This window comes from Melospiza melodia, chromosome 20 (genome assembly GCF_035770615.1).
Source record: "Melospiza melodia melodia isolate bMelMel2 chromosome 20, bMelMel2.pri, whole genome shotgun sequence".
NCBI classification, from domain to species: Eukaryota; Metazoa; Chordata; class Aves; order Passeriformes; family Passerellidae; genus Melospiza; species Melospiza melodia.
This window is the reverse complement of record NC_086213.1, coordinates 7,918,585-7,942,707: the sequence shown is the minus strand read 5'-3', so window position 1 is coordinate 7,942,707 and position 24,123 is coordinate 7,918,585. Positions and strand designations below refer to the sequence as shown.

At 41.7% G+C, this 24,123-nt stretch overlaps 2 protein-coding genes across 13 annotated transcripts in view; one reads left to right on the top strand and one right to left on the bottom strand.

Annotated features, from left to right (window-relative positions):
- Positions 1-809: 809 nt before the first annotated feature.
- On the bottom strand, positions 810-23,746 carry COMT (catechol-O-methyltransferase). 10 transcript variants are annotated; one of them, XM_063173455.1, is made up of 6 exons: positions 18,954-18,972; positions 15,693-15,745; positions 7,827-8,109; positions 5,900-6,093; positions 4,526-4,657; positions 810-2,082 (listed from the first exon to the last, which is right to left on the bottom strand). In XM_063173455.1, exons 3-6 carry the CDS (start codon positions 8,107-8,109, stop codon positions 1,903-1,905), a joined length of 789 nt encoding a protein of 262 aa, XP_063029525.1. In that variant the 5' UTR covers positions 15,693-15,745; positions 18,954-18,972; the 3' UTR covers positions 810-1,902. The 10 variants fall into 10 exon arrangements, with proteins under 10 accessions (XP_063029525.1, XP_063029524.1, XP_063029521.1 ...); XM_063173454.1 differs by lacking the exon at positions 18,954-18,972 and adding an exon at positions 17,103-17,256; XM_063173451.1 differs by lacking the exons at positions 15,693-15,745; positions 18,954-18,972 and adding an exon at positions 23,602-23,746.
- TXNRD2 (thioredoxin reductase 2) overlaps positions 22,523-24,123 on the top strand; it is a 41,226-nt gene continuing 39,625 nt past the window's right edge. For all 3 annotated transcript variants that reach the window (XM_063173449.1, XM_063173448.1, XM_063173447.1), the window contains exons 1-2: positions 22,523-22,609; positions 23,671-23,736. In XM_063173449.1, the coding sequence (XP_063029519.1) occupies positions 22,537-22,609; positions 23,671-23,736 (139 nt within the window). In that variant the 5' untranslated portion in view covers positions 22,523-22,536. The remainder of the gene's footprint in view (positions 22,610-23,670; positions 23,737-24,123) is intronic.

The window sequence follows — 24,123 nt, the reverse complement described above, 5'->3', positions numbered from 1 at the left end:
AGGGCTAAACACAAGTGAGGATTCTTTGGAGTCAAGGCCTTAGATACACAGACAAATTTTCTGGTCCACTGTATGTATCCAGATTTTCCAGTTTTCCCTACAAACTTGTATACGCCAGTAAATGTACTTGAAGATTATTTTGCATTGCAAATTTTTCAAAAATTGCTTCCAACCACCTGAAGGAGTTTGGTCCAATGATTTGGAGTTGAGCTGAATACCAAGAGGATGTGCTGCTGAGCAATGTTACAGAACTAATCACTGACTTTCAGTACAAGATGGAGGTGTTAGAACTCAGTGCTGGCTCTACACAGCACTGTCATCTGGGGTACAACAGAGTCACCTGAGGCTGCTTCTGCATAATCTCACCCAGTACAGGAAATCTTGTGTCTTTCATGATATGATAGTTACCTTGTCAGGAAAACTCTTGAAGTGTTGCCTTCTGTCCCTGTGAAATGCACACTTTACAACCTGGCTGGGTCACCATGGTTTGCTTGGTCCATTTCTAAACTGACTCTGTCACCTTAGCCCATTCTAGTTTTCTTTTGGTGATCCTCTGCTCCTCAGTAGTGTCCTGGAGGTGGATTTTCTGCAGCACACAGGCCAGGGGAGGGACCATTGTGGTAAGGTGGGCTATACAAGGAAGAAACTCATAACAGGCTTGAAAGAATTCATCCTGGGAAAGACAAGAATGGTTGTCCTTGATTTTCACTCTGATTTTCAACTGTTGGATCTTTCTGTGTCTGTTTCACTTCTGGAAGCCTTACGTGCAGTACAGAATTCATTGGAAAAAATTAAAAGTCATACCTTGCTCTGTTGTTTCTTACTTTTTATTTAGAAATGTGATTGTTGCTGCCTTATATAATCACAGCAGGACATGCTAGGAAATGCCACTGGATTTCTGCATTGTTCAGGTGAGTTAGAGAATTTGTATTGGCTTTGAATCTTCTCAGTGACAACCCACACTATTCACATGGTGTAACAGCACTGAGGGTAACCAGGGCGTGCAGGATCCACCTGCTAGAACCCATTCTCTCTGGACTTTATTTCTATACAGCATCTTAAACATATCCAGCATTTCAGAATAAGCAGCTTGCCCTGCCCCTAAAAGCACGTACTATGTATGTACAATATAATGAGGGGAAAACCAGCATTTCATCAAGGTCAAATACTATGTAGTTTTGTGTTCTTTTGGAAGGAGTCTGCTCCTTTTGTTACCTGTCACTATATTTATTTTAATCTGTTTACTACTTCAGTTTTCCCTGCCTCTGCGTGGGCAGATTAATAATTTTATTTGTTTGTGTTTTCAAAATTCTGTTTTGTTGTTCTCATCACTGCATGGGTCTGCCTTCTTTCAGTGTGTGCTCTTTTCTCTCACATAGAGATGATTAACTTTTGCAGTAAATGTGCAAAGAAGTATCTGATCTCACAATAGGAGCTTTCACTGCATCAAGAGGCATGCTAGTAATTTAGCAAAAACAGGGCACATGAAATGGTCTTTTCTTGCAACATGAATGGTTTTTTTCACTCTTGGTAATGATTAATGAGTTGAGCTTGGAGACACAAGTCTTCAGAAGTTGCAGTGTATTTCTCCACCCTAAACCCAAATTGTGGTTGTTCAAGTTGAGCTCAAAATGACAGACTGTTGTTTGATGATGTGTTGGTCAAGGCAAGGCAATGTGCATCACCTTGGGTTTGCTGTGTTAATGTGGAACAATGGCACAGACCCAACTTACTCCATATTCTGGTTTCTACCTCACCTAAAAAGATCACTAGTGCTTGTTTAATTACAAGCTCCAAAATAAAAAAAATAGTAATAAAAAAAACCTGTAAAGCATGGACAAGTTAACCTGTGCAGTTGCATTTACATCATTTGAAACAAAAGTTGATTATTAATGACTCTCTCTATCCCAAAAACACAGCCTTCTCCATGGCATCTTCCACTTGCATATATTCCAGATGAGATGGGTAGTTAGTGCATTGGAAATGGGGGCTCTTGCGGACATAGTTAAGGAAATCTGGAGCTCCTGGGAAAATTATATTGTCAGCCAGAAGAACTGAGCCCTTCCTCAGCAAGTTGCATTCCTAGAAAGAAGAGAAATGGCTTCATAATGGCTGTTAAGCAGACATTGGCTTGAATGTAATGTACTTTCATGTTAACCAGGTATACTCGAGTGCCTGCATCCAAAAACCCATTGTGGTACAGGTCTGGAAGGTCAGAGAGACATGGGAGAAGCTGAGTAACTCTTGGATCCTTTGTGGTCATTTGCTAAGTTTTTCTGTTTATTAGTACAACATTAGATGCTGATTCTGAAATAGCAAATCAAGTGGAAGTGTGTGCTTTGCTCCTCAGCTTGTTTCCAGCTATGTCTACATGATCAGTAAGGTGGCTTTGTTTTGGCTGTCATGCCTCATGTTTAAAAACTTTTTTAATATGGCATTAAACTGCTGTAGTAGCTCTTTGGGTCACCTGAGTAGCATGTACTGCTTTGGCCAGACTCAGTCATAATCCAGAACTGCTAAAAGAATGAAAGATTTTCTGTTCTTGTTTTCCTTTCATCTTGAACAACTTCCTGCCATTTTGTTTGGGATCTGGGCATGAAGTGAGGTTTTTGCACAACGAAGATCCCTCTGATGAATTTCCACAAGACATAACTAACTTGCAGTAGTCACTTCAAGTGCAATGTTTATCCTCAGTAAATCTACAAACCTAATTTTTACTGGTATTTTTTGTCTAGAAGAAGTGCTTATCAGGGCTTACCATCTGTTTTAAAACAAAGTGTGTAGTTAAATCAGCTTGTTGTTATCCTGTGGTTACAGGCAGTAGCTGTAGCCAAAACATGGGGTGTTTTTGGTCACTCCCAGTCTATGAGAGCAGCTCTGTTGATCAGTGTCCTGCAGAAGCTGTTGAGCTTGTTGCTCTTGCCTCTGGGGACTGAACACCAGTCAGCACAGTAGAAGTTATTTTAGAGACGTCAAATACCCTCCAGTCTGTTTCTATTGCACAGCCTACAGAGGCTTAGAAGAGACAACATACTGGATTTTCCACTGGTCATCAGGATTTCAGATGCTCTTCATGTCTGGCTTTTTTTGTCTGGACCACTTCCAATATATACATATTTCATCTGAATAAATTCATATTCACTATTCATACTGCAATACCTGCTGAGAATACATTTTAGAAAGCTTATGACACCTGAAAAAATCTGAGCATCTTTTCTTTGTCTTTCTCCTCCTAATTTCACGGGAGTTTTTTTGCAACTTTGTATCACAGTTGCATCAGACTGACCACTACCATGGAACTAAACCGTCTGTTTGCTTTGGCTGTGTTGGGAGGCTGAGTTCTGATAAGGATGCACTGTGGAAAGAGCTCAGTCATCCTTACACAGGCAGTTTAAAAGAAAGCATTCTCTGAGTACAAAATAACTGTACAGAGGGAGCATTTTCTTCAGCTACTGCTGTGTAAATTCAATACTAGCTGTTCATAACCCCAAACAAATTTCCTTTTCAAACAGCTTTCTGGGGAACAGGGCTTAAAACTAAAAAAAACAAAAAAAAACAGGGAGGCTGGGTCATAAAATAGTTGTAATCCTCAGGCAGGGGTCAGGAAGTATTTGGCAGGTTCTCAATCTAAGAGGCAGGTTCAAAAAAGTGGATTTATTTGTGAAGAAAATAATTGGAAAATGGCACTTCCATAAAAGCAGGCAGTTGTAGAAAATTCTGTCAGCTAGGAGAGCATCTGTATGTGCTGTGTTCATAGGTACAGATGCTGTCAATCTCAGTTAACACCTGAAAATACCTTCTTATCCAGATGTCCTTTGCCACTGCCTGCTGCTGTTGCAGCCAACTTATTTTGTAATACCCACAGCAATGGTCAAGGCAGCTTGGGAAGAAATAAGCATAATTTTTACACATTTGGGGCTGGACATAGAGTTGGACAGCATTCCCCTAGGAAGTGCCTGGCTGGAGCAGTCTGCATTCTTTTAACTATTGCTTTGCAGCCAATTAATTAGGCGGAGTGTAAGGACTCCATGACAAGTCATACTCCATGCTACCAAAATAGTATTTCATCAAGAGGCTCCATTTCATCAGTAGACCCAGGCAAAAAAAAGGGGTACTGAGGAAATTAGAGAGGTGGAGCTGGGATATGCAGGTCCCAGGTCTCACCTGCTCCCAAGATCAGGATGGGCTTTGGGTCAGGTGTTCTGCTTGGTGACCATGCACACACTGCTGGGAGTGCAAAGTTCAGCCTGTGCACTCCTCCAGGTAGGATTTCTACTGCACACCTGTATGTTCTGGAAACAAGGGTTCAGCAGTACTCACTGAGTCCTGAGCTATGTAGTGTTGGCAGTTGTCCTTAACAAAACTTTAGGGTCCTGTCCTTCAAATCCTCTTTCCTTGTAAGGCTGCTATTTTGGCTGCCAGTCTTCATTTTACTTCAGATGAGGTCCCTCATAAAGAATAGAGGCCTCACAGACATGAAGATATTTGCTGCTTTACTTTTAAGACTGGAATAGTGCAAACTGACCTGAAGCAGGATGGTGTCTGGGGTGTATCTGTCTTTCCAGTGGTCCAGGAAGACAAAATCCAGAGTATCCACTTCATATTTTTTTTTCAGCTGGGGGATAATTTCCTCTGAAGGGCCTTCTAGGAGTTTTACCTGAAATACAAATCCATGTGATAAATTGTGAACCATTAAGAAAAATCACATGCTCCCAGCTCATTTTAAATTGTAGCCAGACATCAGGGATCATGTTTATAGCTCAATATTGTGTCAGTTGAATTATTTGGCAGGGTTAGGTCAAATATATCTTTTTATTTTTGACAAACCAACTAGGTTAAGTTTCAAAATATGAATTTGGTTGGTTTGGATTTTGTTGATTTTTAAATTAACAACAGAAAAGGTGAACCTGTGTTTTTGTTGTATAATGTGTGTGTTTACTGGAAACATGGAAATCTCCTGTTGCAAACAGTGATTTTTTTTTTTTTTTTTTTTTTTTTTTTAGTTACATCTCAGTTGAGTCTTGTAGTCCAAGGGAAGCAAAAGATGCAGAGAACAGGTTAGGTTAGAAAAAAGATGGAGGCTACAATATGTAAAATTTATATAGCCAGGAGAGGGAAGAGACAGGACAGAGGCTGTTACATCTTCCTCACAGGTTTATTGGAGTTACTACTGTTAAACTGTAAGCAGCTGCTGCACGTGGATTTTTGTGAGGCAAGCACCATATGCTCTGAGAGGAGGAAGAAAGTGGTAAGGAAATGTCTGTTTTATGACTCATAGCTGATCAGGAGATTAAATCAGATGGGGAAATGCAGTTTTAGATGTACTAGTACTTCAGGTTCTCTTCAAGAAGTTAAGAAACACATTAGAAGGTCCCTTGGTGTGGTTTATTTCCTCCAGTGTTTCCAGCTCCACTGAAGTGAGATGTCTGCTGAATAAACAGGCACTTCTCAGGCATGAATCCCCCAGCCTGGGGGGATATAGACTGGAAACACCTGCATCTCAACCAGCTATACAGAGTCAAGACACCTCTGACTGCACAAAACTTAGATATAGGTACTGTGACCAGCTAGATTTGGCTAAATGCTTCTCATTTGAAGTCCATTGCACGTAATACAACTGATTCCTGTGACCTTTTGTAACAACTTGGACTATGGTTCAGTTTTTTGTAGTTAGTCTTGACACCAATTTGAACCTTTTAGTTTATATTGAGAAACCCAGTATTCTGGCTTTTGGAAAGCAAGGTAGTGAAGTCCTGCTGGGAGAGGTCAGGCACTGTAACTAAGCATGGAGCTGGTTAAATTTATAAGGTCCATGGGTAAAAGATAAAAAAAAAAAAAACAGACCAAAAACAAAATCTCACCAGTTTTGCTGTAGTGGTTACAGACAAATGGTATTTACCTTATCTTGTACTCCAGCAAACTCAATCATCTGTTTAGCTATAGCAGCAAATTCTGGGTTGAACTCCACAGTGAGCAGACGAGCTCCTGCCTTCAGTAGCCGAGAAATCCTCACGGCAGAGTAGCCACAGTACGTTCCCAGCTCCAGGGCAACTGATGGATTGGCCTCTTGCACTGTCTTGTCCAGAATTTTACCTGATTAAAATGGGAAAAGATTACATTTTGACAAAACCAAACTGGTTCATATACAGAAGAACAAGTTAGTGACAAGAAACTTTAAAAAACCACGTACTCAGTTGCTCAAGACATTCAAAACTTAAGAGCTGATGTCAAATTATATGTCCTTTGAAAACTGGCCTGTGATCAAGCTAATCATGGACATTTTAAGTTTCCAAGTGCAAACTTTCAACTTAAAGAAATCTTCACAACATTTCTGAATAAGGAATTCCCTGAATTAATTTATATTCCCTGAATATAACTTATGTAATTCCCTGAATCAAGTAATTTATAGTGTTAGAAGGGGGAAATGCAGTAATTTTTACCAAGAATTTACTGCAGAAACTATATTTGTGAAATATATAACTCCTGGATTTTGAGTGCTCATGTTTGTTGCTAATGTTACATGCTGTTGTCTGATATAAAATTTCTTATTCCAAATACTCATCTTTAAAGGAAAAGTCTACTTACAAAGCTGTGAAATATTTGGTTTCACTGCATGAATTTGTGGGATGGAAAATATTAGTCAATTGTTAATAACATAAAATGTTCCCAAAAAGAAGTGACAGTGACTATATTCAGTCCTTTTGAAGGAAAGGATTTATTTGTGAGAAATTTCCTCTTATTTATATGACTAGAAACTAGATAACTAAACTCAAAAAGTAGTGAAAGGGATTTTATGCTAAGCCAATGATCATTAAGGGATATTTTTCTGGGTGCTATTTATTAATATGATGATGAGGCATCTTGGGGCCATGTAGTCACTCTTGAAGTCTCAGAGACTAAAGATGCTCTAGCTTTGATGGCTTTTATCGAAGGCCATCAGAGCAAAACCAGAGTGAAATTATTAAGAATTTGATCACAAATGTTTGAAGTTTAGAGTTTTAAGTATTCCTACTCAGCCATGACCCCCAGTTCTGCTCCCCTAAGCACCCCAGCCAGGTATGCTGAGGAGCTACTTTAAAAACTGTACACATGTCAGAAGAGCATTTTTATCACAATGCTTACAGTTGTTTTTCATTAGCTATGTTAATCCCAGACTAAGCAAATTTCCCCAGAAATTTCCCAGCAAGAGGTGCTTTTGTTTCTAATTCATAAGGGAACATATTAACATTTTGCCACTATAGTTTTTTGAAAAGATTGCTGTTTTCCTGCAGCTATGAAAAAAAGGTTTTGTTCCCATGTTTTTCTTTAGGAGACAAGAACAAGATGATTTACTTGCTAAATAGCAACAATGTCTGATATTGTGTGACATGGATGGGACTTCTCCCTTCAACAGAAACTTCTAATTTATGCTTGCATATACAAAAGTCATATAGTTAAAAACAATTTTGGGTTTTTTTTCATTTTGCTATCTTGCTGTTAAGGATCTGAAAGTATTTAACATAATGAATTATGCCTTGAAGGCACCCTATATAAAAAGTGAGGTATCATGCAACCCTAGATTTTTCCCATAAGATGCCTCTCTCTGCTTACAAACTTGCAGTGTGCACAACACAGAAACCCACATGTGGGGCTGGGACTTTCTGGATGAGTCACTGGAGACCTGTCCTCAAAAACATCTGCATGAGCAGGCACAACTGTTCACAGAACTACTCTGCTGACCACAAGGCTGTGTGGGTTGGGCTTTTTGCCATGTGAATACAATCAGATGGCCTGTACTGTGTTAGTCTTGAGGGATCTTTTCAGATGCTGACCCATGCTGCAATTACCTTTCTCATCACCCACGTTCATGGCCCACTCTTTCTGGGAGCAGTATTTATCTATAGTGTCCAGCACACTATGGGGGTCTCCTCGCACTGCATTCTGCAGCACAAAATTTAAAATCCTCTGTTCTTTGCTCTGGTTCATGATGAAATTGGTTACTTTCTCCCGGATTATTTCATTCCAGATAAGGGCAGCAGTGGCATTTTTCCTGATGAGCAACACAATGAGCAGCAAAATGAAAAGCAGGATGAAGACACTGAACAAAGGGACTGAAGAGATCTCCAGCATCTGGAAGAAAAGAGAAAAACAACCTAGGGTTAAGGGGGCACAGGAGAGGACTGTGCTTTTTGTAAATATTGAGCTAAATAACCCACAACCAACTGTACTGAACAGGAACACACAGAGTTTAATTATGATTGTGTCTAAAGTAGCTGTAAAAGGCTCTCTGACACTTGGTAATGGATGGTGCTCTGTAGCACTTCCTTTAGAAGCCAATTTTACAGGCAGTCAACAAGTAGCTTTATTTAATGCTCTGGTCCCTTCCCCCACACAGCTGCTCAGTCCTGGCTCCAAGCATGCCTCTGCACAAGGAGCTTCCAGCATCAAATCTCTTCTAGCTCCAACAGGAGCTACAACATCCTCAAAAATTTTGCCTAAGTTACCCAAGACCAATGACAAAGGGATTATCTCATTCTAGGAGATAACAAAATTCCTACAAATCTCTTCCTATTTGTTCTTGCTTCTCTTTTTTGTTTCCCCAAATATTGTCCCAGAAAAATCCTATTTTTTATGGATGGTCTGACCTCCATTCTGCAGTGGGATTTGGCATATACACATGGGGAAAATCTATTCCACTACTTAAATTTTGAATCATCATGCAGAACATATCTTGACTTCAGAAGATGACTGAGTTTCCATGGAGATATGCTCAAGATACAGTACAGCTGATTTTGTTCAGTCATTCTCTTATCTTAGTTGCAGAGCAAGTATGATTTGTTTGGAGCTGTTAAAAGTCGATTTCTTTTGCTTTTAAGCAGTCACCAATGTTAACAGTTACCCTTAATGCTTTTCTTGCAAAGTCTGACCTGAGATGTTTCCTTTCAGAGCCTGCCAGCATCATTAGCACATTAATATCTTGTTTCTTGGACCTTCTGAGTATTTTTTTCCTAGCTAATATGAGCCTGCTTCATAATTTCAACAGGATTATGAACGCCTGGACGTCATTTTTTCTTCTTTCCCTCTGTGCAGAAGTAGTTCTACTGACCAGGCCCAATTGTCCTGCACCTTTCAGATGGGACTTCAGCTCTTTTTAGTTTTTCTACATGAAAATTTTTGACATTATCTGTCCACTAAAAACTTTGATGGGAAAGATCATTAGTTTAACATTTGTGGAAATATCTTTGTGGAAAGATCATTAGTTTAACATTAAATATCTTTCTAGCTTCACTTGACTGGCCTTTACTTGACTTTCATGGCTTAGTTGATTGTATGGTTGTTGAACTCCAATGAATGGATGGAGCCCAGAAAACACTGCTTAGGGCCAGCAGATCTCTGATTTCCTGCCTCTGGACACATGAAGCTGTGACCCTGCAGACCTGTGACTCACTTGGTGGCAGTCCAGCTCCAGTCAGGTCCCTGTGGCACTGAGGAGTGCTGGCATTCAGAATCACTGCAGGCACTGCCAGACAGAATTCTCTGGTTAAAATGGACACTTTGGCATTCTCTGGGCAGACCTTGCCACAGGTTGTTGCTTCAGCACTGTCAGATCCTGTCAGCACGTTTGGGGGTGCCCTTCAAAGATCTGTCAGACAGCAGGAGTGGATGGGAGCAGCAGGATGAACTAGGTAGGGTATTTTTGGGGGAACAGCTTTCCTCCTTTATTGCTTAGCATTGATATGAGACCATTTAATGAGATTTCTCTAAACAGGGGGAGACAGCCTCTGTAGGCTAACTCAGCCCTGCTCCCTGTCCTGCAGGAATGCTGAGACTTCTTTTTCAGACTGACTGAATCAAGAACTCAGAGGGATCCACCTTCTTCCAGTGCCTCAGATCTTTGCACTTGAATCCCACATGAATGCTACCACACTTAAGAGCAGAGCCCACCTGCCTTCCCCAGAGGTTGGTCACAGGTAGAAACAACCTACAGAGTACCTGCTGATTTTTCCCTTCCTAGAGGAATTCACTTATTTTTTAAGTATCAAGGAATGTTTTTCAACTACTGGGTTTTTTATTAATAATATTTCTGTATAACACACCAGCACCTTCAAAAACTGGCAGTATGGGTTGTTCTTAGCAGAACTCCTTCAGGAGGCAATTATCCTGAAAACCACTTTCCAGAGAAGGTACCTTCTAAAAAGAGAGAAAAGGACACTTTTGGTTTTATTTTCACACAGTATTTTTCAAAGTTTGTCCCTCTTAATTTCTGTCTTCTTAGGTGTGAAAATAAATTTAGTGACAGCAGTAGACTGTAAAGGCAGTCTGCCAAGAGCAAGAGGCATGGTGATGGTCATGTACCCAGAGGGAAAAAAGATCTGTACCAAAATAGGTAATTGCTTTCATATTCTTAGCTGGAAAATATTTGATATGAAAATTAAGTGTGTAACCAATTTAAAACTAGCACTACCTAGGAGACAGTCGTGTTATGACAGCTTTAGAAAATGCAACAGCAATTTTAGTTTTAATGTGGATTCATGAGATTCATTAAGTATGCAATAAAAGTTGCATACAGTCAAGTTTCCCATAACCACTTATTACAAGGCAGCCACTCTTATTATTTAATGCTTATGCTGAGGTTCCAAATACACAGGTTAGCACTGCAACCTCTTCTGTGCTTTAGAAACACCATAATAAAGGGAGCCTTCTCTTTGAAAGGTAAAATTTGAAGTGGAAAATAGCAGGCAAATGAAAAATTCAGCAAGGGAATAAACAGAAAACTGGAGGGCTAACATTATGGGAAGGAATGAATAACACAGATCAGTACAGCTGGTTTTGAGAAGACAGAGTTTAAAAGAAAACATATTAAAATTTCATGCCCAAACCTGTCAAACTACTGATGAGTCTTTCTAAAGCACTGAGTTATTTTCTTATGCATCTAATCTTACTCATTTTGGCAGTTTCATAAGACCAAATCATAACTTGATAATGCAGCTCAGCAGTTTTCCCCTGATGTACACCATAATCAAACAATCAGCATTTGAATGGGAGTACCTCTGCTTCAGTTTACAGAGATTTAAAAAGACATTTTCAAAGAGAGGAGCAGACATAAAATGTGGGAATCTGCTGCCCCAACTTACCTGCCTGTGGAGATGAAACACCTAAGTCATTCCAGTGGCTTTAAAAGAAACCATGAAAACTGGCTCAGACTTAGGGATCTGCTATTATGCGAACAGATGCTAAATTAGGGGATTCAGTATCCCCTTACTATCATATGATCTTCAGTTTTTCTAAAATCATAAAAATGCCCATGTGATGGAGCCCAAACCAATACATCCTGTTCTTTATTCTCATGCAGCTGACTCCAGCCATTTCACCAAAGGTTACAATAAGGATTTCAGTAATGCTATTTATCAATCCTTCTGGTACATTTTTCCAACCTCTGCTAAAAAAATAATTCCTCCTCGAATTCCCTGACATGAAAAAATAAGGATTAGAGTAACTGGTAACATCAATTTTTAAGGTAAGTCCCAGTAACCAGATTGATCTTTTTCAGTGTTTCATAAAAACTGTACAAAAGTTTTCATAGCACTGTTGGAGGAAGATGTATGGAAATGTGTTGCAAACTACTGATTGCAACTTCTCTGATTCCAAACCAACATCCCTTTGCTAAAAACTGATGTTTATTGAGAAGGAAAAAGCATGTGAAAGTAAGCACCTTTAAATGGCCTAAGTTTTAACAAAAGCATATACCATAGTGAGATTAACTCAGTGGATTAAAGAAGGATCAAATTTGACTATTAAACTATTCTGAAGCTTACATTTCACTACATTATGAGTAATTAATAAGATGTCATTTCCTACAGATGCAAAAATAAGAGATGACAAATATTGAAATACTTGTGAGTTGGAAAACTGCTGGAGAGAACATTTTTTCTAATCAAGGTGAATCCTTCTAAGCCTAATTACAGAGCTTCTCATTACAGTTTTAGCTTGGATAAACTGATATTGCTTTGCTTTGTACTGAAAATTAAATCCTAAACATTATCACAAAAAGCCCCACCCCTTTTGTACAAAGACAGCACATACATTATCCTGTTATTCTCCAGGGCTGGAATGAGAGCAAACTTTGTGACCCTGAGCCAGGGCACTTAGCTGTGAGTCTCATTTTGGCAATGGTTTTCTAATCTGGCCTTGGATGAGCTGTCTTATGGTGCTCTGTGTTGCCACAAGAGTTAAAGTGACTGCTACGTGTGTAAACTTTCAATTGTAAAACTGAATAAATCTTTTTCAGAGAAGCCCCTGCTATGAATGTATGGATAACACCCGAGGAAAGGCAAAGTAGTTTTGTCTGCACAGCAAATGCCTATGTGGCATTATTATTCTTGAGTTTATGAACAACTGGGAAAATGTAGAGACAAGCAGTGCTTCAAATGCTTTCCCAAAGGGCTTCCAGCCAGCTGACAATTCAGGCCTTTGAGGAAAGATGGTACAGGCAGTCTTGCTGTAATTTTTCATGCATTTAATCTAACTGCCAAGTGCTGGTTGGTTGTTGAAGAGTTCATTACCAGTCTCCACACATCCAGACAGTACTTTAGCATTCTGGTGCTAAAGGGTTTAGAATCTAATTTTGACTTTATTAACTCACATAACCTGGTGAATGGGGAGCACTTGATAAGTTTATATCATTCAACCTTTTTCAGCCTCTGCTGAAATGATGCCTTTAGACACTGATGCAGTGAAGTAAGCAGAGGATTTGTACACTAGTAAGGATATATTAGCTGTTTGTGAAGCACGGTGAAAACAATGCAGAAGAGTCAGCACATTTCTACACATATTTTAACAATGTTCTGCACTAGGCCAGAGGAGATCTGTGCTGTGCTGGGACTGGAGTTTCTGACTCTTAGTCCTGTGCTGTCTTGGATGAGGCAATCTCTCTTTTGTGGCATTTTGTTTTTCTTGATGTTTTCCCAGAGAAAGAAAGGCAGAGTATTTTGGTCAGAAAGTCTAAGCTAACTTCTGCCAAACATATTGTATCCTGTTGCTGTAGGCAACACAATTCAACAGCTTTGTAATTTAGTACATTTAAAGGTCAAAAAATCTTTTTACCTTCTATTCTTTTGTTACTGTTTATGTATTTTCAAGTGAGTGCAACTGTTCTGTGAAAAATAATCATCATATTGCCAAATGTGAATAGCTTGTATTTCAATGGAAACTTAGTCTGGGAGTTTGACATTCAGATTTTCCAGTGACATCATGAAAACAATCTGAACAGACTTTATATAATTTTTCACTATTTCTTGCCTGAAATCTAGATTTTCCTCTCAGTTTTTTTTCAAATTACTATAATTTAGCTTCACTGCAAACTTTTCTGTTTTCTACAAATGCAAAGTTCTGATGATTGTTTTCTGCCCCCATAGCCTTTTGTCTTCCCTCTCCTTCCCTCTTCTCATGTTGAAAGGAAACAAATACAAATTTCTTCTTTCTGAATGAAAGGAAGAGAACAGAAAAGTGCCTATTGCCTACTTGGGAGCCCCATCCAATAAGCTTCATAAGGGTGTTTAAATCCATTTTCCCCACACAGATTTCAATTAGGATAATTGCTACCCACTTAAAACTCCCTTCCCAGTAGCCATTCTCTGGATGGTGTTCAGTGCTATTACCCAAAGCAGAAGGTTTGTACAATGGTTGTGTGCCCCATGAAGAAGTGCAGAGTTCAGAATGAACTGGCCACACAGAGAGGCCTCCTCTCCACCCAACATGCAGGTCCACAGGAATTTGTACCATTCTGATCCACACTGACCTAGTGAACACACTGCATGATTAAAGCCAGACTCTGGGGTGAGAGAATTCTTCAAGGATAAGAAATGAATTTCCCAGGCCTGTACCAAGGACAGCTTTTCAGGAATATGACCCTTTCAGGTACCCCTAGGAAGTGTTTGTTTCTGATAGTCCTTATTCCTGCTGGAGCACTCCAGATGTGTTTGTATTATTTGTACCAGTGTTTAGGGGTTAGGGAGGCTCAGCAGAACTGTACAAATCCTACCTGGGAGGCAGTGGATTGACAAAAGCAGAAAGTTCTCTGCCCTGACAGCACACTAGGAGCTGGTCTGTGAAGAGTTTTCTAAGCTGAGATTTTCATGCTCCCCAGGGAATAAAGTCAAGCTGTTATTGAATGACTTGGCCCCAAATGGATGTAGGGAGAAAGGGCTGAAAGAGGAAAGACCAAACTGGCTAACAGCTCTCAGGACAGACCTATTTCACAGTCCCTTCCTGATATCACAGGGCTGAATCCTTAGTGCCCCAAATCCCCACTGCACACTCCTGCCCTGCTTCCAAGGCTACCAGCTAATCTACTGTAAATCTGTCTCTCTCCCAGCACAGCTTTCTGCTGTCCACAGGCTGCTCTTCAGGTCGGGGGAGAGCACAACTGAAACTTGGTAGTGAGGACACCTGCTGAGGGATCTGAAGGATTAGGAAGGAAATCTCTGCTGAAATGATGACATTTTTCTATGAAAATTAACAACTCTAACACACCAAGGTGGGATTCTCCATAGCATAGCTGGTAATCAAACACTGTGTGGGAAGAGGGAGCCTGAGATAGAGCAGGGTAGGGATTGGTTTCAAATCCTGAGTGAAAGCTCCCCCCAGAAAATGCCTGGAGTGGGCATAAAGGGTCTCTGTCTAGAAATTGCCTTCTGAGAGAGCTTTAGAATGGCCTCACACATTAAGGTCTGTTTTCAAGGACTGCTGCCAAAATTATGTTTTTTCAAAAAATTCCCAGTCACTTTTAATTCCAGTGATCCTGAAGGAATGCTGAAAGCAATAGTATGAGACTGGCAGATGTAAATTGGGTACCAGACTGCTGGGAAATATTGCTAAACTTGGATGGCAAATAAGTTGCTTGCAGTGTTAATGTGATCAAGTTCTTTTCTATTAATGCAAACTAAAGCTGTAAATCAGGAAGTTTTTCTTTTGTATTTCAATCCTGCAAAGCTGTGCAGATGCATGTGGTTGTGAACCTGAGGGCTTTGTTGGAGAAGCCCATGACTGTGTAAGCAGAAGGCAGAGACAAAGTAAAGGTTGTTTAAGGTTGTTTACAGAGTTCATCAGTATGACGTGCTTGACAGTATTGGTAAATATGAGTTAGTTTGTAAAAGACAGAAAGTAAAAAATATCCATTATGGGCATCAGAAGGATACTCTATAAGCACCAACAGGGCTGGTGAGCAAAAGTACTCGCTTTTTGTCTCTTCTTCAGAGATATTTTTGGAGTAGCAGAACTCCCTCTTGAGAATGAAAACCTCCATAAAGTACATCTGCAGCAAAACACTTATAAAAGCAGCTATTCAGCCAAATTTGACTGAACTTGAATGTGAAGCTTGACTTGCATTCAGCTTTTTCTTCAATATAAATGAATACCAAATTCCAGCACACTTATAGCCATAAATTAAATTTTCAATTTCGGCAGGGTTATCTCATCTCACTTCTTTCAGCTGTCAGGATTTACAATACAGTACAAATGCATTACACACAAATATGTCCTACTCTTTCTCTGTGAAAGCTGTTGCTGCCCACGGACTGGCTTCCTGACAATGAGTGCCAGTCAGAATGTGGAAAACACCACTTCCTTCAAAAGCACCACTGTTTAAAATAGTGTCATTATCTAAGATAACACATCATGTCAAGCCTGACAAATAAGAAAATATAAATATGTACCTTTCTTAGTGTAGCAGAAGCTGTTCCCTCCGATCTTTTCCTGTGCTGCTCTCCTGTGGATTTTACAGAATAAGAGTCCAAGAGCCTGCAGTATTCAGTCACATTCGATCACATCACAGGAATAGCTTATCAGTTCTGTTACACAGACTCTAAAAGGAGCGGTGTCCTTTTCCCCAACTCCTCCTTTCACAGATTCTGCACTCCTTAAAGGTGCTCGGTGCTCTAATAACCGTAGAGAAAGCTATTCATCTGTCCCCTAACGACCGTGCTCTTGTTACTTAGTTACAGCACAGTGAATGCTGACAAAGTCAGGTGTGAGCCAAATCTGTGCTCACTATAAATGCAATGTGTTCAATCAAGCAACTTCAGGAATGAATTTGGCCCAAGGGATTTAGTTCTTTTTTCAGCTCAGACGTGGCATGCTAAAGCCAGAGCAGAATTGGTAGGAACAAGACCTAGGCATGTGGGTTAAATATAGAGTGCTGCTGGAGGCAGGCGAGGTATGGATAGCAAATGGCTTAATAGCAGCTACAGAGGAGCTGCAATCAATACATTATAAATAGCACACTGGAATTTCTGTGGCTTCTAGCTGGAAAAATACTTTGCTACAAACAGCTCTAAGGTAAAGGAAGAGGCTTATTCTAGGAAACCTTGTTTTCAGCTTGTCTGTCTATACTGTTTCCTTTGAGGTGGGAACAATATGATCAGCTGCAATTAAATTGCACCATCGAAGAAAATCAGAAGAAAACCAAAAATCCCAACCACAATAGGGTAATAGTTCTCTCCTATATTCTCACTGCAAAACTCAGACCTAGTCAGCAAGTGTTTGAAGCTCAAGCCTAGAAACTTTTTAAAGACTTAAAGAATGTTTTTGTGCCAAGTGTGGCAAAAACAGGAGCTGAAGTTCTGAGAACTTCAGGCTTTGTCAAGTGATAGGGGAGGTCTTTGAAAGAATTAGGGACCACCTGAGAGCATGACAAGAGAAAACCAAATAATTTTAAGCAGATTAATTGAAAAAAGAATTGTGGCAAAAAAATAGGTGGATGAAGATAGAAATGTTACTAGTAGCTCTAAACAAAACCTAACTAAAGCCCTGCAATACAGCACAGTCCCCAGTGTCATTACAGAATAACTCTGAACTATCCCTTCCATGTATAACAGAGCTTTAGCTCTGCAAATATTTTCTTATAATCCAGACATCAGGCACAACAAAGAATGAAGTAAGCAATACTGCAGTCCAGCTTCACTGACAGTAATTTCCTGTCTGGTCAAAAGCTGGTCGTGTCTGCGTGATCCCTGATACCTCCCACAATTCAAATTAGCAGAGAATTTTTTTTACTGCTGGGCTGTGGAGAAAAGAGTTAAAACAGCAAAACTTACTCTAAGCACTGAGTAAGTATACAGCTTTACCTTGTGTAAGTACACAGCTGCTCTTTGGAGAAGTCCTTGCAGTTAACTACAGCCAGTTGTGGGTGGTGTCAGCCCAGCTTCTGCTTAGCAGCATAATTTAGTGCCAAGACTCCCCAGATTGAGCAATACCCCGTGACAACACTTCTAAAAGTCTTCTAACTTGGAGCTGAATTATATTCTTCAGGCTCGAAGCATGGGAGGAGCAAACTTGCTTCTGCCTGCCCACAGCTGTTTACTTGTGTGATAAAAGCTTTGCCTGCAAGTAACCCTTGCTGTTGTCTACATATTTCATTACATAAGTAAAAATGGTGAATGGCAATAACTGCAAGTTAGACAAAACTAGAGGTTAAGTTGGTTAAGACACCCAAACTGTGTATATCCATAAATTGCTTCCAAGTTAATAGAAAGTTGAAATCTTGTAATATGTTATGGGGTATTTTCTTCCCCAAGAGAAGTTTCTTTGGTAGCCTGATAGATATTGGTTCATGCCTCTCTTTAATTTACCTGTTAGCCCAACACCTGGTCTTTATAAGTATGGATATTTTTGCAAGTTTTTTTACTAATGCACTAACAATGCTACAAACTCCACAGTGCATAAATTAATATACTATCTATATGACTTATCATTATTTAGACAGTAAAAATCTGCCCTGATATTAATACATATTATTATTATCTGCCCTGATATTAATGCAGAGAGCTACAAATGTGTTGGTGTAATACAATTTGTATGTAGGGCCAGGATCTTAAAAGACTTCAGAATATCTATCAGGTCCTGGATTCCCAGGGCACATCTATGGGAAGGTGTAGAACCAGGATGCATTAGCCCAGGAGCAACATCACATGAAAGGCAGCAGCTGAGGAGAACTGGCTGGTTCAGGCTGACTCACCCTGACAGTCACCACTCCAGCTCTGATCTGGCTGCACAAACTTGAGCAGGCTTGCTCACGGCCAGAGCTCCACTGCAGTCACATGGAGCAGCGTGGCAGGGCCGTCCCCATTGCTGTGCACAGCACGGAGCCAGAGCTTTCCCCCCTAAATCCATGCCTGGCATAACAACAAAAGGCATTCCCTGCTTCCAATAACCCTGGACAAAGACTGGTTTTTAAAAGCCGAAACAAACGGAGACAGGAGAGCTAGCACATTATCATAAACCCCACAGATCATGTGAAACACTGAGTGGAAGAAAATTCTTTTGAGCTTGCATTTTCAGAATAGCAGGAGGGATTTTCTTTTATGGGAATTTGCTGTTTTCCACAGTCAAATTAGTCTGTCTTGCTGAGAAACATGAAAAAGAGGAATTTTGAAGAAAGGAAGCACCACTCATGTCTGAATCAGGAAACTGCCTGGCAATATCTGGAACAGGAAACAGCTAAAAGAGAAGAAAGGTGGCCAGCAAAGTCGTACTCTAAATTTATACAGATGATACAAGCAGTTCAACTATTTTGTGTTTACAGTGCCTCTTAAAAAGGTTATCAGGAAGACTGAAAAAACCTTTCAGCTTTCAAGGACTTTATAACTCGTCACAAAAACTCTGAAGCAGTTAAGGCTGCCACATTTCTCTCTTTTCTACCCTCACATTTTTTGGCAATATGTGCTGAAGCATTTGAATGAAGCCAAGAACTTGTGTTACTTGAAGCTTCATCTGTTTCTGCTGTTTATTTCCCTTACTTGCAATCAATTACTTGTTAAGGACAAACTATGAACAGAAGATGTATGTTAAGCAAGGAAGGAACAAATAAAAAGGCAAAGATTAAATTCTGAACTAGTCCTACTCTGAGACAAATTTCTGAAAATAATTCTTGAATAATCTTTAAAAGAGAGAGATGGTAAGAAACCAAAAGGTCCTACCTGATGTGAAGACAGCTTAGTTCAACCAGTGACCCAGCAGAGTTCACTCCACTCTGTAAATTATTCATTAGGTCACATCACAAAATGCAGCCTCTGAGAGAATCGATTTCCCAGCCCACCCACTAAAAAGGACACAAAGTGATGACTTCCAAAGACAGTATCTACCTGACACCTCTCTTCTTGTCCCCACCCTCCCTGGCTGCTGATCTGGGAATGTAAGACATGAAGGAAACTATGCCAGAAAAACAGGAAAGACAAGAAGATGTGCTTGGAAAGTCAAAATTTTTAAAAGGTTTGGTAGAAAAAGTATTTGGTCCTGGTCATCTTCATGAGGGAGGATTTAAGTAAGCCATTGATAAATGTAATAAAATGTATTTCCTACAAAGGAAACAACGTACAGAATTGCAAGCTGTCTTTACAATAAATTCAAAAGGAGAAAGTTTGCCTGCTAACAAAATCAATTCATGACCTACAAAGCACCTTTCTTGTTGAATGGATTTGTGTACATTTCCAATACAGGGTGTCTCCTTTACCCTGTCAATACCACACTCTTTAAAGTGTATTGAATAAACATCTACCCCTGGAAATAAACCAAACCACAACTCGTGTATAAATTCATTTATGACTTCAAATATGACAAGCTACAACTAACAAAATTCAGTGGAAATATGATGCTAAGTCTGATAACTATCTTGGAAGAAGTTTTTTTCATCTCAGTTTTGGAAGTATATGCTTTCACTGCAGAAACCCAAGGCTTTATCTAATAGATAAACAGAATGTATTTGCTGCTAAAGGACTTAATACTTGCTTTCTTAAAAGAAATTAAGATATATATACATATATATATATATATATAAATGTGTATCACTAATTATCTAATCAACATAATGCTAACCACAAAATAATTAAATTAAGAGTAGAAAGCCATATGAGCTGAGCCACAGGTACAGTAGAAACCACATTTGATAACCATTATCTCTCCTGTCCCTGGAAAAGTTCTGAAGTGCAGCACAGACACACCTACTGAGTGCTGACAGAAGGAAATACCAGGGGCTGCTGCTCTCACTGATTCTGTCCCCATCAGCACAAGCCACTCCTGCTCTTTGTCTCTACCACTCTCCAGGATCAATCAAGCCTGTGAGAATGAGCAAGAACAAGTGCAATGGCACAGCACAGATTCTGGACTTTCTTCTGAAGCTGGTCCTGATGGGAAAGCCTGTGGAGCTGCACTGTGCTTTACCCTGAGCTGTGGGATACAGCCCCAGCATCACACGGTCACACCGTGGCACAGCACCAGCTGTACTTTCTAATCTGAACCTCCTTTAGTGTTTTAAGGTCATTTCCTCTCATCCTTTCACTTGAGACACAGCAGAAGAAACTGACACCACCTTCCTTTCATTTGAGTCAATTTAGTTTCATTTTGCTTTGCCACATTTAAGGCCTTTCCTTATTAGCAGAACACCATAATGCTGCAGGGACACCTCACAGAAACTTTTTTTGTGTCTGGGGAGAGTTAATTCTACCCTTGATCCTACATGTCTGAACTAAATCTGTGTGAAGAGCACATGCTCAACACTGCCTGATCAAACTCAGAATAGTGGTTAACATGAAAAGCTGAAACAACTTTGCATGCATGCACCTTGAAAAGCATAAAAAACTATATCTGAATATGCTCGAGGTTTCTTTAATTCAAAGGCCTCCCAGTACGCTCTAGTCATTTCTTTCTATTGCTGTTGCAGTGGGTAACAGTGTTTCTATGATAACAGGGGGCTTGCCTTTTGGTTTTCTTGTATTTTGGGCAGGAGGTTTAATAGCAATGATGCTGGGAAAAAATCATCAATGCACTTACTAAAGTGATAATAATTCCTGCTTTTTTAAATGTATTTTCAAACATTAACGGGGGGAACAAAAATAATGAGTCTACACTGGAGGTGAAGTGAATTCTATAAAACTTTATTTGGGTATTTTAATTTCCTGCCATTTCTCCTCAGCTGTGGACCAGAGGATCGATGTTTTCTGAAACAAAATGGTTGGATGCTGCCCCCTTGTGAGCGAGGCCCCTGCTCCAAAGTCTGAACCACGACTGCCTAAACCCCTTTATTTTTCTGTAGAAAAAACATGTGATTCTCTCGTCCCAAACTCTGCTTTTGGCTGTGGTAGCACTTAACACATATGACCCACTACTTACAGCAGCAGGCAGGGCGAGTACTGAGCTTCAGTGAAGGCCAAGCCAGCACCTCTGAACGAGGAAAACTCATTGCCTTGATTTGTTTTGATCAATGCCAGCTTTGAGGCCTTTTACCTCAGGCTGTCAGAACACATCACAGGCATTATTAACTCTCAGAGCTCCCATTGGGGATACAGCAGCATCAGCCTGGTTTAATCAATAGCAGCATGTGGCACAGGGATAGGGATGCTGCTGCAGGCTGAGGCACTGGAGGCACTCTGAGAGGGTGTCCCAAGCAGAAATCTGTCCCTGCACAGCCCAGCCATGTGTGCAAGCTGCTGATGCAGATCAGGGTCAGTGACCCACACTGCTTGGGCCCCACTCCAGCATTCCAGCAAAGGAACCCCTTTGTCCAGACCTGAGTCCTGCTCACAATCCTGAATGTATCATAGTCACAGAACATGGAGCAACACCGAGTGTAGCCTCTAACACCTCATAGAAGGTGCATTGTTAAACCTCCTCAGCGGTTTCTGTCAGCCAGTGACCTCCACCTGAGGAGGGGCTGTGGCAGCTCCTATCACTGTGTCTGCTACAGAGGAATGGCTGGTTCAGAGGAGAAACGACAGGTCTTGGACACCAGTGAAGGTTTTGGGCTGTCATCATGATTCTTTTCTTTCCCAAAAGGCCTTTCCCGAGCCCTTTCTACAGCAGGATCGGGGGTGAAGCCAGTCAAGAAAACTCTGGGATATTTTTTTCCTTCCAAATGTCTAACTTTAACACAAATTTTAGCTGATTTGAATTGAGGAACCCAGAACTGCAATGCTGCATTCAGTTCTGGGCTCTTCAGTACAAAAAGACAAGGGGCTATTGAACAGAGTCCAGCAGAGGCCATGAAGGTGATGAGGTGGCTGGAGCATCTCTCATGAGGAGAGACTGTGGGAGCGGGACCTGTTCAGTCTGAAGAGAAGACTGAAAGGGAAACTCATTAATGATATGACAGGATGAGAAGCAATGGCCATAAACGAAAACACACGAGGTTTTACCTCAACATGAGGAACAACTTCATGTTGGTGGTGGCAGAGCACTCGAACAGCTTGCCCAGCGAGGTCGCGCTGTTTTCCTCTCTGGAGACATTCCAAACCACCATTCCACCTGCTCCAGGCGGCCGTGATTTGTACGGGGGTTTGGACTGGGTGTTCTCCAGAGGTCCCTTCCAACCCTAACGATCCCGTGCCGGTGTGTGTGTGATTCACCAGAGCCGGTGCCCGTCTCCCCCAGCGCCGTGAGGGCTCCGGGCCGAGCGCTCCCCTCAGGCGGCTCCCGCGCGCTCCCCACGGGGCCCCGCCGCCCTCCGTTCAGGCGCTGCGCGGCCAGCCCGCGGGGTCCTGGCGGGCGCGGGGCCCTGTGCCGTACAGCATGGCGGCGCTGTGGCGGCGGGCGCGTCCCCCGGCAGTGTCGGGGCTGTGCCGTACGCTCCGAGCGCTCTCAGGTACGCGGTACCCGCGGGGCTCGGGCCCGGCAGCGACCGCGAATTCGCCGCTCCCGGCGGGAAGCGCCTGCCCGCGCCTTCTGACGCGCAGAGCGTCCGGGGAATGTCCCCCAAGCCTTTCGCACCACCCGTAGATCACAGACTAGAGCGACTGCTGTGGCGACCGGGCCGCCTCTCCGCTCTACTCCGAGGCGGGGCGGGCGGGGGCCGCTTCCATCCATGAGGGCTCTGGCAGCCACCGCCGCGGCCGGCGGAGCCCGTCCCTCGGCCCCTGGGCGCTGAGGAACCCCCGGGTTCAGAGGACGGTGCAGCGGGGTGGGGGCTCCGCAGTGGGGCTGGGGCTGCCCCAGAGGCAGCCAAACCTTTCCTGCGGGATCAGCGCCAAAGGGTAGCGGCCCTCCCCGCCCGCTCGGCAATCCCAGGGCAATTCCCCCTGCCCGGGCTCGGATGCTGCGTGGGCTCGGTGCCCGCCCTGCCCGTGACGGCTCCGAAAGCAGCAGCGGCCCTGTGCCCTCCCTAGAAGGAGTCATCGCTCACCTGCGGCTGCTCCCGCCGCCTCCCAGCGCGCCGGGAGCCGGGGCTGCTTTGCTCCGAGCCGGTCTGTGCCGGGGCCGGTCTGTGCCGGGGCCGGGGTGGCAGCAGGGGCCGCTTCCCTCTGACCGCGTCCCACGCCCGGCAGGGCACACACGGCGTGTAAAGCTTTGAGTCCGATAAGGCGACCCCGCAAAAAAATATCTGCGTAGAACTCGCTGCTGCAATTCCCAGACAGAGACCAGTACTGGATCCCAGTTGCGTTAATTATGAGCCTCCTGGGACGTTGTCTGAAAATTTAATATATTTTCCCATTTTGTTTGAAAGTGCTTTATTTTCTGTATTTCATTCAGAAAACTAGAGTAGATTACTTAATGAACAAACCACAGCGCTAGAGTGAAGTGAGGAAAACCCAAATCAGCAATAATCAATTATAAAAATCACTGTACTCTGATACTGACCTTCTTACATACCTCTCCCATCTTCCTGATCTGTTTCTATTCCTTCTTTTTTTCACGTCCTCTTCACAGGAAAGAATGAGTATGATCTTCTGGTCATTGGTGGAGGGTCTGGAGGCCTTGCTTGTGCAAAAGAAGGTTTGTATGTGTAAATAACTAACAGAAGTTTTGGTTTAACTTCAGTAGGGTGTAAGGAAACTGAGGGAAGTGTTACTGATAATGTTAAAGCTGTTTAAGAAGCATAGTACGCTCTGTACCTGTACATCAATCATTAACTTAGCTCCATATGGTTAATCTGCAAATCAATTCACACCCTCAGATGGTGTGATCGTTTTTGGCTTTCCTCTCAACCTTTTAAAATATGTTTCTTCTTTTGTCATGGGAAAAACTAGTAAGCTTTAATTTCACTGTTGTAAAAGTATTCAGAGTACCTCCATATATACTGTACTTTTAAAAATACTATTCTCATTTAAAACAATACCTTCATACTGTATCCAAGATCTAACTGCTGTAGAGAACCTTGCC